At 39.6% G+C, this 15,216-nt stretch overlaps 3 protein-coding genes across 3 annotated transcripts; 2 read left to right on the forward strand and 1 right to left on the reverse strand.

The window, feature by feature from the left end:
* Positions 1-430: 430 nt before the first annotated feature.
* On the reverse strand, positions 431-2,640 carry LOC121755345 (coatomer subunit delta-1-like). Its single transcript, XM_042150666.1, has 6 exons — positions 2,514-2,640; positions 2,126-2,203; positions 2,009-2,048; positions 1,120-1,343; positions 653-894; positions 431-570 (listed from the first exon to the last, which is right to left on the reverse strand). Exons 2-6 carry the CDS (start codon positions 2,126-2,128, stop codon positions 507-509), a joined length of 573 nt encoding a protein of 190 aa, XP_042006600.1. The 5' UTR covers positions 2,129-2,203; positions 2,514-2,640; the 3' UTR covers positions 431-506.
* Positions 2,641-5,063: 2,423 nt separating this feature from the next.
* LOC121754743 lies at positions 5,064-7,172 on the forward strand. The gene is made up of 5 exons (XM_042150054.1): positions 5,064-5,171; positions 5,259-5,327; positions 5,813-6,340; positions 6,410-6,635; positions 6,709-7,172. The coding sequence occupies exons 2-5, from the start codon at positions 5,301-5,303 to the stop codon at positions 7,170-7,172; spliced, it is 1,245 nt and encodes a 414-aa protein (XP_042005988.1). The 5' UTR covers positions 5,064-5,171; positions 5,259-5,300.
* Positions 7,173-10,388: 3,216 nt separating this feature from the next.
* On the forward strand, positions 10,389-11,270 carry LOC121754744. Its single transcript, XM_042150055.1, has 3 exons — positions 10,389-10,475; positions 10,546-10,810; positions 10,912-11,270. Exons 1-3 carry the CDS (start codon positions 10,389-10,391, stop codon positions 11,268-11,270), a joined length of 711 nt encoding a protein of 236 aa, XP_042005989.1.
* Positions 11,271-15,216: the final 3,946 nt, after the last annotated feature.

Raw genomic sequence — 15,216 nt, forward strand, 5'->3', positions numbered from 1 at the left:
TATTCTCTCTTTACTTCTCTACCTTCTCTTCTCATATTTTATTCTCTCTATCTTTAAATATCAATTCCTTAAATCCCGTGCCGAAAAGAAGTGCTTTGCTTACCTTGGGACGGAGGGAGTAGTATTTTTAACTCAATATAAAAACTAATGACCAACTTGTATCAATAGTGACACGTTGAACAAAAATAACACTAACCAAGAAGGTGAACTCAGAAAATGCATTTTAAAGTATGCTGAATCTTTCGCTAATTTGTCTCGATAAATTATTCCTTTTAGCTTTATTCAAAGCTATATCATCTTCATAAAACTTGTTAGAGCATCCTGATGATACAGGTCAGTACTTCCAATACAGATTATCAAGTAGCTGCAACTTTTTTTAGAGGGCAAACCTTTCTGCTTAGAGAAGAGTCCCCTTCGATCCCCATCGATGCTTAATCCAAAGCTAGAACCACCTCCAAAACCACCATTGCTGCTAGATATGCTAGTGTCACTGCCAAAGACACTGTCTATTCTTCCAATACTTGATTGCAATGACATAAATCCTCCCTTGTCACCTCTATTCTTCTCAATCTATATAGAACATGTAATTAATTAATTGATCCATGGTATATGAAAAATGACAAACAGAAATTGAGCAACAATGAGCATTTACCTTGCTTTTGTCAATCCACTAGCCTTTTTTTTCATGATATCCTTGGTTTCGTTGATTTTACTTTGGAGGACCAACTTGTGTAGTTTCTCTTCATGACTTTCCATTTCACAATACTGCTTGACTTGTGCAACTGTGACATTTTCCTTGTGTCCCAGTGAGATAACTTCATCAAATGCAAAAAGAATCTCAAAAGCTGTCTTGCCAATGCCTTCCTCGTCTAAGGAATAAGAGTATTCAGGCACCTGAGATTGTTAAACAATGGTACAGTTTACAATAATACCAAGAAGGTCAAAATTTTCTAAAAATAATTGATATTATATATGATAATGACTTCAAGTGATGAAGATTGAAGACTACACCTACAAAATTAAGACATATATGGAAGACCAAGTGGGATACAGAATATGAACATACAGCAAACTCAGAATCTAAGATCAATAAATCCAAGCCAATTAAAGAAGGGTTACAAGTTTAGAAAGTAGTCTCAGTGTCTCCAAATCCTCAAGAATGTTACTCTGCTTATTTGTAACAAGAAGTAGATAGAGGGTCTCTATTGGCTGATAAACATAGCGGACATTCTCAGTCTCAACATAAGTATGTTGTTTCCCTGTTCCCACCAATTTGGGGAAAGCTGCAAGATACCCCTCAATTCGTATACGAGACATGTCCACAAACTGTCTCGAGACAAGTGCTGTAAAAGATACAAAATCACATTGTAACATATGCCCATTGTTCTAATAAAAGGAATGAACATAATCAAACGTGAATTGCTAAAAAAGCTGAGCAGCATAACTAAAAATCAAACGTGAACATATAAACATTAAAAAAGGCGTGTCATGAAAGTTCAACAGAAGGCACAAGGACCATAAAGAAAACTTTATAAACAAATGTATGATAAGAAAAGACAATGCATGGAAAATGCATATAGGTATGAAACAAAATGGACAGAACCAAATTACACGACAGATGTAAAAATAACTAGGAAAGACCACAAGAAGGCCAGTACGATAAAATAATAGATGAAGTATGTGCAGTCCAAACCAAGAAAACAAAGTACTTAATAAATATCGATGTCCCTGTCAATCGATTCTGCAAACAGACATATTAATTAGCATGCATGCATAATCATATTCATGTTCGCCTAATCATTCTCGAATGTAATGTTCTAGCAGAGGGCTTTTAGGACAGACTGAGATCATTACAATGCCAAAGAGATTTTTCTTACATTCAGCACGGGCATGGAAAAATAGCTATAACAACTAAAAGCACTGACCAAAGATAGCATCCTCACATATCCAACTTACATATTCAAAATCAGGAGAAGTAATACATGGAAAAAAAAAGTTAGGGGCCTACCTTTGCCCGATTTACTTATGATGGAAGCCGCTAGTACAACCTGCACCGTATAGATAAACGTCAGGAACACAAATAAAGCAGATCAAAAGAAACAGAAAAATGTCATAGAAAACTCACCATCTTGTTTTCTCAATTTCACCACCGGACACTAATCAATATAAACGTGAAACAACAAGAGAAAAGCCCCAACAACACCTACAAAATCACAATTGAGCCTTCAAATTCGCAGAAGTACCAAAATCAAGTGGATTTCAGGGAAAAATTGATAAATACACACAGCACGCTAGCTACACAATCACAGGATCTAGAAGAAGATCCAGATCCGACGCGATGCAACTATCTATGTTTCAAATTCGTAGAACGTACGGATACGTGAAAGTTCAGATTTATAGAAAAAATGGTGCGCAGATACCGCGGGATTAGAGTGCAGCGAAAAGGAAACAGAAATCGGAGCAAGTTTCGAGCGGATCAACCGAGAAAAACTCCAGATCAAAAGTTACGTTACCTGAAAATTCACAAGATCCAGATCAAGCGAGTACACTGCAGAGTGCGATGCATGAATGAATTAATCGCGAAGCGAGGGGGTATATGTATATCTGGTTAGTTTGGCTTGGACTACTCACCCTTTGAAAAATTAGTCTTTTGCAAATCGCACCCTTGAATTAGATTTAAATTGTCATAATAATCATTAAATTTTAAAAAAATAATCACTAAATTAGATTTAAATTGTCATACTAATAATCACTAAATTATACCATGACTTTTACACCTTTTACAATTGTTCAATCATGAAAAATTTCCTGTGTTATTTGTCTGGATTTATTTATGAAAACATACATGTGAGAAAATTAAAGTCATATGTCAAACGACGTTGTTTCAGTAGCTAATGTTTTGTCCATATAGTACTTTATGTATGTTATATCATAGTAAATAATTTCCCTTACATATGAAATTATATGATAACTGAAAAATTACCAAAATTATAATATAATCGATTATTTTGACAAATTACGGGATTGACGAAAAATTGACCAACATTGGTAGTCTTTCCTTCAATTTGCACAATTAAAAAAATTAAAAATAACCGGCTAAAAATATCAATGTGAAACCGAGAAAAAAAATAAATGGGACATTAAATTATAGACATACCGAAATAATATACTATTATTTCGTGAACGAGAAAATATCGTGTAGACATGCATTGGATAACAAAATAAAATGTTTTAAATATATTTTCAAAAATTCAGAAATTCTTCTTCACGCTTTTTAAAAAAGATTGTGTTAGAGTTTTGATGCAATTGTAATATTGTATTCATTTATTAAAATAAATCATATTTAATACTCTCTTTATTCCATATTCAATGCTTTAAATTTTTATTTTAGAACTTCTCTTATATTTTATTTCACTTTTACTATTTATTATAGATGAACCTTAAATTATGTGCTCTCATTTCACTTATTTTGAATATATAAAAGCACGATCCAAAGTATACTAATTTTTTCTACTCACTTTTCTTTATATTTTTTAAAATCATGACGTATGGATGAGCAAAATAAGCGAATATTCGATCTGAACCAAATCATAACTTAGTATTTGGTTTGGTTTTTTGGGTTCGGCCAAGTCCGGTTTAAACTTTTGGCAAATGTCGATTTTCGGTTTAGTTTGGATCGATTAAAATAACAAAAAAAACTGAATTTCTTTTTAATACTATTATACTATAACATTATATCCATTTACAAACTGAATACTTTAAGCAAGCTTCATCTGGAAGAACAGTATTTTTTATTTGATTTTATAAAAGTTAAAACAAAGTAAATATTATAGAATTAGAGGAGAAAAAACTAATTAGATGGATAAAATAAGGTAAAAAGAAAAATTCTAGAGATTTGATCTTACTAACTTTAATTTATTGACATATGCTCAAATTAGAGCTAAGTTATGATAACATATTAAGTGTAGTTAAAAAAGACAGATATATGCTCGAATTAGAGCATAGATGAGTCTCGGGTCTCTCGGCATTGCCTCAGCAAACCGTTGGGCGTCATGTTGCTCAACCGCATGACAGCTCAATGTAGGTCAGTTCCCACACGGTTCTTTATGCATTACTTCTTATTTTTAAAGTCTATTTGTTACCAAAACTCAATAAACACACAAAACAATTAAAAATAAATAATGTGTAATAATATACCATAATAGAACAAAACTGGTCAACTGTAATAAGCTCTAAAAGCATGTAAGTTCTGTGTTTACCAATCTATAGTTTTTTTTATTATTCTCAAATGTTGTATGTTACCCGGAAAAATGATCGAATACAAAAATTGATCTCAATACAAAATCCAGACCAAATCCTAACCATGAGATTTGATAATCTAATGGTTAACAATTATATGAAAATACGGAGGGTCGTTATTAAGAAGTTTTAGGTCATATTATAAATTTCAGGTTTGCTGTCATGTTATGATCATTTTAGACCATTCTTACTATAACAATCTAAAAATAAATTAACAATGACCTAAATATGACCTTCGTATGATTGGTTCTGTGTTTTTGTATTAAGATTGATTTTTCCATAGATCAAAACCCATTTTAGAGTCAAATTAGAACTTACTATGTATTTGTGTTTGTAGGAGTTGCAATTTAATTGGTATGAATTTAATTCTAGTGTCCAGCCACATTATATTCAACTTTCTAGCAGCATGTCCGGTGCAATAAAACGAAAAATAATTTTCAACTCCCACAAATTTACTGGGAGGAAGGTATATACATAATTAAGTACTATAACAATTACATATGCTTGACTGAGAGAGTTGCATATTTTGCCGCTTAACCTTCGGGCTCGTTTGGTTTCCTTGATAGCCATAGATAGTCATTTGTATCCACCCTCTATTCCATGTTTGGTTGGCATGATAGCAATCACTCTGACCCGCATCTTCAATCTAACGACCCGGCTCGGATTGAGTTATGGATCTCCAAAAAACCGATAACTCCATCGGTGCTTCGACGTGCGATTGTACGCAATCAACAAAGTAAGATTTCAAATTTTGCATCAATTGACTCCAATACCCCTTCATTTACTCCATCTCCATCTACCTCTTCCACATTTGAGCAACAATTTCCAGAGGTCGCCGAAATCGGTGAGAGGCTGTAAGTGAAGAGTTCACGGTAAGCCTGTTTTTCATATGTTGGTTCCCGAATTGAGATGGTTGAACTACTATTCGAATTTCTCACCGCGCCTGCGTGTATTTGCAGGTTGCAAGTGAGGGTTCGGGCTACATCGGACGACGAAGAGCCATGGCCGACCAAGACGTTGTTCAGAAGGTAAGTTCTTAAAAAATCCGATCCCGAAAAATGTGTACCCAGCCGAGATTGAAATTACTCCAGCCAATTCGGTTAATGATGAGATTGAGTTGAATGTGTTCATTCCCATGGCCTTCTCAATGTGAGCATAAACTGCCGAACGTGTGCTGTTAAATAATTTTGGGTGTTATTGTATTAATTTTGTTGCATAAACTGAATGGAATTTGTTTTGTTCTTAAACGAGAATGGAGTTCTGCGTAGACAGATCGGCCTTCACAAATACAGCCTATTATGTTTTGCAGATTTGTTTGTGATAGGGGTTATTGTATGTTTTTTGTTGCATAAACTTTCATGAATTTGAGGCCAAGTCAAATAGGTTTATGCAATTGATTTATGATTCAATGTTAATGTTTATGTGATGCTTCAGCAGTGATTATTATGTCCAATGTCATGGTGTTGTGGTGTGTATTTCAATCTGAGGAATCTTGTGCATATTGTTCGTGTAGATTGCAAGAACAGAACCAACAGAGCTATTGATCTTACTTGAGGAAATACTGAGAAATCATCGGATGAACATGCTTCTAATCACCATGTTTATCAATTTGGCCAGATCCAAATCACAAAAAAGGAAACGGAGGGTGGGGGGATTAATTACCGAGGCTATGATTGAAGCCATTCCCGCACATGTAAAGCAGGTGGATAGGCTTGTCCGGGTTTCTGATCGTTCCTGCGTGGACAATTTGCGTATGGATAGAAACACTTTCGGTAGATTGTGTCGCATTCTACGGGACCGGGTAGGATTATTCGACCAAAAATTTGTCACCGTTGAGGAACAAGTTGCTATGTTTTTGTCCATTTTGTCCCACCACAAAAAGACACGGGTTGTAGGACACGATTTCATGCGTTCTTCTGAAACAGTTTCTAAGTACACTCATGTTGTGCTACGTGGGGTGCTTACTTTGCATGACATTTTTTTGGTTAAACCGGAACCGGTTGGGGATGACTGCACGGACTCACGATGGAAGTGTTTTAAGGTATGTGTAATCTCGCTGTTGGGTGTATTATACGGTATACTAATGCTATTCCAACTGTTGACATTGTAGGGTTGTCTAGGAGCTTTAGATGGAACATACATACACGTGCGCGTGCCCATAGCTGACGCACCACGTTATCGTAACAGGAAGGGGCAAATATCAACAAATACACTTGCAGTGTGTGATCGCTACCTTCGGTTCGTTTACGTGCTGCCAGGATGGGAAGGTTCAGCTGGTGATTCCCGAATATTACGCGATGCCATTAGCCGGCCCCTCGGGCTTAAAATACCTAAAGGTCAAACTCTTTTTCATTGTTGTATAGTTGGTTGGCTGCTTAATCACCTTTTGACATTTGTTCTCATCGGTAGATTGCTATTACCTCTGCGACAATGCATACGCCAACAGTGAGGGATTCATCACACCGTACAAAGGCGTCCGGTACCATTTGAAGGAGTGGGGTAATGGCGCTCAGGCACCTCAATCGCCCGAGGAATTGTTCAACTTGAAGCACTCTAAAGCTCGGAATGTTATTGAGCGCTCATTTGCAGTACTGAAGATGCGTTGGGGAATACTCCGCAGTCCAAGCTTCTATCCTATTGATGTCCAAACTGGATTGATCATTGCCTGTTTCTTGCTCCACAATTTCATCCGCACGCAGATGGAGGTGGATCCGTATGATGCATTGGTTGGAGAACATTATGAAGATGGGTATGGAAGTGATAGCGATGATCCTGTTGTTCCCACTATAAGTTCGGTCGCACCAACACCGGCGTGGATGAAGAAACGGGACGACTTTGCTTCTACAATGTGGAATGATAGGACAAACATGTGATCGTCGCCGCTGATCTCACCCGTTACCTAACATGTGGCTATGTATCCAGACATTGATTCGTAATGTATCATACTCTTTAACATTATTTAGTTGACTTTGCATTTGTGTTGCGCCATTATATCAAATTCTAGAGCTATCACGTTTTTATTGTTGCTATGTGACTTTGTCCAACTAGCTTGGGTTTTCATTACGGAATTACGGAAGTTTAATACAATACCTACTAGACCAGTCTCAATCTTGTACATCCCAAAATAGATAAAACATGCTAAACCTACATTCAAGTGTAGGCTACTAATTACACGTACACAACAACATATTACTACATCGGCAAAAGTGATCGAGACCGGTCGGGGGCAAGACTTAGGTACTTATGGGGTGGATTTGCGCCCTGGGGCTGCAGGACTCCAAGACGCGCACGAGGAACCTTTCGGCGATGAGTACAATGGCATCAGTGGAAACAACTTAGGAGGATCCATTCGTCTCCCAAAGCCTCCAGCGTTGCTTGATGATCCTTGTTCCGTATTGGTCAATTGCTCATCAAACAGCTTCCGGCGAACCATGGTTGATGGCTGAACAAAAGGCGAATTGACTTCATCGGGATCAAGGGGTGAAATCGCATGCTTCGCACGAGTTGGAGCATTTGGTACGGGGGAATCGGTAATCACGATTACCGACGTAGTGTCGGATATGGCTATCACTTCCGTCGACGGTTCATTCTTCCCATCACGCAGCCCAAACATGGTCGTTAAGCGGCTGTATTCCACCTCGTCGCGGTAATAGTACGCGCCGGCAAGGGGGTTTGTCTGCAAAAAATTAATATAAACGAGTTGGATTAGACCGTTTATCATATTATAAAGCCCCTAGCATTCAACGCATATATGCATATGAGTGAACGACATACCCGGAATATAAACTTCCAAGTTTCGTTGTCAGCAATGATGCGCTTCTCATCAAGGTCCCATCGGACTCCCGGTGTTCTAACAACTTCGTTGAAAGTCTGGAGTCGAACTCGTAGGAGCTCCAACCGACTCACAATGTCAGCACAAGTTATTGCAGTGGTAAAGCAATTATTGATTACCATACACGCATGGTTGAGAACCGCATCCGTCACAAAGTCATCTGCTGATGAGCGGCTAGGTCGAACCTTGATCATAGTAGAAAGCAACAACGTATCCATAGATGCGGTCCACTTGCCCCTGTAGAAGAAAGTCGCTTGATTTGGGATAAGTGGGTTCATGGCGCTTATTGGCTGATTTGTGTGTTAGAGAATTGGTGCGATCTATGGAATGGAATGGAGGTTCGTTTATGTAGAATTAAGTAAACATGCATGCATGTGCACCGCCTAGAGTTGGTTCATAGACTTATTTACTCAAGTTAGATAAATGTCATTTCAATTGTGGGAAGGTACTTCCCTTAATTAAACACCACGATAAATTGCATAGCATTATATTGTACATTAATTTTCCCACCAAACCACACAACTATCGACTCATAGCTGTATGAAGTGAATATAGGCACCCCATTAAATTGGTTTGTTCTTTGTAATTCAACTCCCACCTACCATAAAGTAATCGGCAGTCTTTGGTCAATCACCCATGCAGGGATGTTTAATTTTCGTCACTATTTACTACATTGTTTGATCAGAAACTTATCTTCTGTATTTGATGTATAGTAGTAGCTCAAACATAGCCTCAAACAGTTACTCTGCATGGTCAATCACCGACTGAAACTCCATAAATGAACTCCTCCTTCCTCACCCATTAAAGTTAATGCAAATGCCGTAGATTTCATAATATATCACACTACTAATTCGGTAAGCCAGTTATAGAAACTCTCGTCAAATTATATCAATAGTCTTTGTTTAAAAAATGGCACTTGATGGCTCTAACGCCGTCCCGGACGTCGACCCGGACTATCCACGACTCCCTGCTTTCATGACGGTTTTCCACGCGGGGCGATTCCATGACGACATGGTATGTGGGTTTATGTGTTGATGATTTATGCATGAGATTGGCCGAGTTTTGATTGCAAGTATGAAATTGTTGCATGCAGCGTCTACCAGACCAATTCGTTGGGATGTACGGCCATGAGCTACCATTCGACTGCAGGCTTGTTTGGCCGAATGGTATACGGTATAGAGTGCGAATGCTAAAGCTGGGCCATGGGTTCTTCTTCGCATCCGGATGGAGAGATTTTGTTCGAGAAACCGGCGTTCTACACGGAGATACACTCACATTCACTTTGGTAGGTAGTGGAATTTTCAACGTTAAACGGTTCAATAGCGAAACGCACTGTCCCCCGCAAGGAGACGTTCACGGTAAGACTGATTCACATCATGGGGGGATTTTACAATATTTGGTTTTAAAACCCACATGCATTTGTTTTGTAGTTGTTGAAGACGACGAGGGGGAAGGTAGCCATGCAATGGACATCGAAACTTCGAGGAATACGTGCCATCGGGGACTGAATCGGAAACAACATTTGATGACGATTACGCGGACGATAGCAGGGCACTACAAATCGACGGGTTCCCTACATTCGCAGTTACACTCACCTCTTCGAACATCAATCGCCGATTTGAGATTCCATATGGCTTTTGGCAACGCCATATTCCGAACGGGGCACTACACGCGGGCGTGTATCTATCAACCGAACGGGGAACGTGGCTATGTACACTCCAACACAATTCGCGGAAGATATGGCTGAAGCATGGGTGGGCTCGCTTCAAACATCAACACAATATAGTAATAGGGGTTCGTTGCCACTTCAAACTCGTCGATGCATTTGCTCCACAATTTCAAGTTTGGTTTGACCGTCCTTAGTAGGCAGCTGCATGTATTAACTTTATCTATAAGCATGTTTCTAGCTTAGTTAGTGTTTGTAACATAACACTGCGGTTTTTTCCCTATTGTGTCACCCCTTGTTATGTACTGTTTTGGTTTGGTTATTGGCACAGCCGACACTACCTATGTTTTGTACATATCTGCATTAACCACAACTCCCACCCTACTTAACCAATACTGTTTGCATTTGGAAACACGCTTGGTTTCAATTCATTCATTAAATTCCACACCAACCAATTTGACTTCGGACAGCCTTTGGCATTGACAAATCATGTCATTGAATGTAAATAGGGTTCTCATTGATAGATAAGTTCGGCCCAATAAATAAGGTACCACAATGTAAACCAGCCGTCCAATGTTGTTTTACCAAGCTATGGCAGACGACGACTCGTATGGCGCCTACCAAAGGCTTCCTTCATTCATCAAAGTGTTCTCCGGAGCTCGCAACAAAGAGGAAATGGTAAATGACTTGCCACTTGGCGGTTTGAAACGAATTATTATAATTAAAGCAAATTTTGTATTGTATGCAGCGTCTACCTCCACAATGGGTTGCGGAACACGGGGAAGAGCTGCCGTTTGATTGTCGACTTGTAATGCCAAATGGCTCCCGATGGCCAGTCCGTGTGTTGAATATCGCGAGTGGATGCTACTTTTGCGTTGGATGGTCTGAATTCTGGCGTGGGAATAAAATTTCCCATGGTGAAACACTATGCTTCACCCTCGTCGATGTGGGGATTTTCCACGTCAAAAGATACAAGTCGGGGTCCGGATGCCCACCGCGAAGCGATCTTATTTGTGAGTTGCATTTGAAAAAATATCTAATTGACGTTATTAGTAAGCATGTAACAACCGTCATAAATTTTCATGTGCACATTAAGTTATAATTGGTTTTGTAGCGTTGTCCGAGGAGGAAGAGGACGAACAGATATACACTCCAGACATAGATTCGTCGGACGACTATGCCCCATCCGACGTTGAATCGGAGTCAGTGGAAGACAGTGACTACGACGACGGTAAGGGTGCGCTTGAGGCCGATGAGTATCCCACATGGACGTTGAAGCTTACTAAGTCAAATATCAAGCGAACCATTGAAATTCCGAAAGACTTTTGGCAACTCCACGTCAGTTCCGCTCCTCACCAGGATGTCGTGCATTTCCTTGTTGAAGGCCAAACTTGGCGGCTCTTCCTCAAACATAGTTCGGGCAAGATCTGGATCAAGCACGGTTCGAATTCTTGCATATATTGTGGTTTTTAGTTTCAGAAAACTCATTTTGTTTGCTTCCTATATGTTTGTTTTAGTTTCATCGTGGAGTTATTCGAATGGAATTTAATAATACTAAGAAATAAACTTTTAGATTAGTAAATGCTTAAATAAATCATATCTCCTCCTTTCATGAAAAAATGATCTCATTTTTGTCATTTTTGGATAGTGGTGAACTCAGAAATATTTGTTAATAGGGGCTGAGGTTTTTAAATATTAATTTTAAGAGCTATATTTTTGTGTAATTTAGATTAATTGAAGGGGGTTTTATATAATAATTTACACTAAATTTGATTAAATTAAAAAATATAAGTAGAAAAATGTTACAAAATTAATACTCCCTCCGTCCCCAAAGAATATGCACTTTGGGTTCGGCACGAGTTTTAATACAAAGTTGGTAAAGTAAGAGAGAGGTGGAGAGAAAAAGTAGTTAAAGTATTATTAGTAGAGAATGAGTCCCACCTCAATAGAGGAAAATTGTTTCTAAAATTAGAAAGTGCATATTCTTGTGGGACGGACTAAAAAGGAAAGAGTGTATATTCTTGTGGGACGGAAGGAGTATGAGTGAGGGGTTTAGAGCATCCCCATCCATGCTCTTGCCAAAGATCATGAATGTGGGCCCGGACCCACATTTATTAATTTTTTACTCCCTGCTCTTCCCCAATAGCACAACACCCACATTCATGCTCTTCCGCAAGTACATGCTCAAGGGTCCCACCTTTCCATTATTTAATTTAAATACTTCAATTACTAAAAACATTTCTACAATATAAAAATACATTAAAAATACTCGAACTACTATTACAAATTTAAAAAAAAAAAAATTACATAATTAAAATCCTAAAAAATAAAAATTGCATACTTAAATCCTAAAAATAAAAATTACATAATTAAAATCCTACAAATTAAAAACTACATACTTAAAGCATAAAAAATACCTTCGTGGAAGAATATTCTATCCCCATTGTTTTTCAGAGACCTCGTATCATTGTCCAATGTGCATCAAGTTGCTCGGGAGACATGTGAGTTGAGCCAAAAGGGCCAACAACAAGTTGGTGGGCGGTTGAGGTGGCACAAAGGGAGCAGGAGCGGGAGCGGCGCGACGGCGGTTGGCCGCTTGTTTCCTTCCTTGCGGCCGACGTTGGGAACTGCTCGGGCCGGCGTCGGGGCTACCCAATTAGTTGCGGCAAGCTGACTAGCCACCTCATCCGAGCATAGGGATAACGACCTCTACCATTTGTTAGAAGAGCTGGAGGAGGATGATAAGCCTCCCCTATACTTCGGATGCGTACGCACCTCCTGCCAAGCGTTGAGGTACTTACATGGTTTGTAATAATAAGATTGGTAGGTCGTCATGGCGGCACTGATGATGCCGAGCTCGCTCTTGCCGCTCCCCGCCGATGTTGTTCCTGGAGGTAAATCCCCTGGAACTTTGGGATTTCTTCGTTGGCTCTGAAAATGGCATTGCGCACCATACTCTCATTGCGCTCGATGGTTCTCTCAGGTCAGGTGGCATTGTACTGGCGAGAGACGCGGGTGCGGACGTGAGGTCACCGCCACGACCCTGAACACGAGTACTACGAGGAATATGAGTAGGAGGAGTTTGGGAGCCGCCGCTCCCTCCCGATCCTTGTTCGGGTGCCCACCCGTATGTCCCATCGGGGGCATCTTGCTCGTCCACCGGGTAAGGCCGGTAGCCACCCGGAATTTGAGAACCTTGGGTTTGAGGAAGGGGTGAGAATTTTGTTTCCAGACTATGGAATGGTGTTGGGCCGAACCATTCGTGGTTCCAACCGCTGGAGTCGGAGGGGTGATCGCCGGAGTCGGATATTTTTTTTGCAAGAGTGAAAGATTGAGAATTGATGAGAGAATTTAGATGAGAATTGTATAGTGTGGTGGGAATTTTTGTGTGTGGAAATGAGGGTATTTATAGATGAAAACGTGAATTTTGGGTAAAAATAAATAAAAATAAATTAAAAGTGGTGAGAAAACGGATAAAATTTATTGGGAAGTGGATAAATATTTTTTTAATTTAAAAACGATTTTTAAATTAAAATTCGATATTTTTTTTAAAAATAGAAAATGCCAATGGCTATGCCGTTGGCCAATGGAGTGCTACCACGTCGCCCTGCTCAGCAGCATGGACGTGCTCGATGTATCGAGCAGCGCCGTGCCGTCGACAAGAGCACAACGGCGGATAGGGGTGTGCCGCGCCGTCGGCACGGACGCTATCCGTCAGGGAAAGCACGGATGGGGATGCTCTTAGCCCCTCCCCACTCCCACTTGGGTCCGCCCATGTCCACAACTTATTTCAAAATGTAAACTCTCTCGTTCTTTACTCACTTTTCTCCTTTTCTTTCTTATTCCCCCGTCCGCCATGAAATGTCTCATTTTTCTTTTTTCGTCCGTCAGCCAATAAATGTCTCATTTCACTTTTACTATATTTGGTAAGTGGCCCCTACATTCCACTAATTCATTTCACTCACATTTTATTATAAAATTAATATATAAAAGTTGGCCCCACATTCCACTAACTTTTCTACCCACTTTAGTACATAAAGTCAAGCAATTTCTTAAAACCCGTGCCGGTCAAATATAGAACATTTAATCACGGACGGAGGGAATATTTTTTATTCCCTCTCTCATACTTCACTCAATTTTCCTTTTCCTCTCCCTGTCTCTGACTTTACTAATTTGTCGCTAAAACCCGTGTCGTCCGCAAATAAGACTATTTTTTATGGACAAAGAAAGTATAATATCATTAAATTTAATTTTGAAGTTATCTTATACTACAATATATTTTTAAAATATATTGTTTAATCTATTTATTTTTCCATTGAATTTCATCGTGATCTATAATCAAAAAAATATTAGAAAAAAGAGCCAAAAAGTTTGTACTATTATGATTTACAAGTTATGGATAGATGAAAATCGCACGTATTATCCATTTTCTCGTAGCTTTTGGAGACGACAACATCGAAAATACCTTACAATTGGACTCCCAGCATTAAAATCCTGACTTCGCCACTGCATGAGTTTAATTTCGAACCATAATACAATTTCATTCTTAGAGCATTAGCAATGGGGAGCCCTAAAGCCCGCACTATGCACCGTCACGTCAGCATTTTATCCTCCTACCCTTCCACCTGCAGCGGGGCGCCCTATAAGCCGCCCTAAGCATTTTCTTTATTTGAATATTTAAATAACTACAAAAATTGGAAAAAAAAACCTTCATTTCATTTAAAATTAATACATTACAATGCGAGTTAAAAAAATACGCATTCTCAATGACGGCGGTTACAAGCCCAAACTTCTTCAACCATGTCGTTCATGAGCTGAACATTGTCTTGTTGGTTGCGCATTGAGGCCTGTCTAGACAGAACCTCATTGAAGCCCGTCGATAATCCTCGAGCGTGGGGCGCTATCGCCGTGCTGGAGCTAGATCCACCTTCATCATCGGCCCAATCGGTGACGCTTCCACCTTCGTGTTCGACTATCATGTTGTGCAAGATTATGCACGCATACATGACATCGGCGATGACTTCCTTGAACCAGAGACGCGCCGGCCCTTTCACTATTGCCCACCGTGATTGGAGCACACCAAATGCCCGCTCCACATCCTTCCGTGCCGCCTCCTGCTTTTGAGCAAATAAAACTCTCTTCTCACCCATTGGGCAGCTGATCGTCTTTAGAAAAGCAGGCCACCTTGGGTATACGCCATCGGCCAAGTAGTACCCCATGTGATATTGGCGCCTGTTGGCAGTGAACTCGATGGCCGGACCGTTGCCATTGCATTGCTCGGTGAAGAGGGTGGATGAGTTGAGGACGTTGATGTCGTTGTTCGACCCCGCTACACCGAAGTAAGCATGCCAGATCCAGAGCCGAGCCGATAGTCTGCGACGGCTTCGAGGATCATCGTCGGTTGGCTGCCATTGTATCC

The sequence above is a fragment of the Salvia splendens genome, chromosome 11 (genome assembly GCF_004379255.2).
Source record: "Salvia splendens isolate huo1 chromosome 11, SspV2, whole genome shotgun sequence".
Classification (NCBI taxonomy): domain Eukaryota; kingdom Viridiplantae; phylum Streptophyta; class Magnoliopsida; order Lamiales; family Lamiaceae; genus Salvia; species Salvia splendens.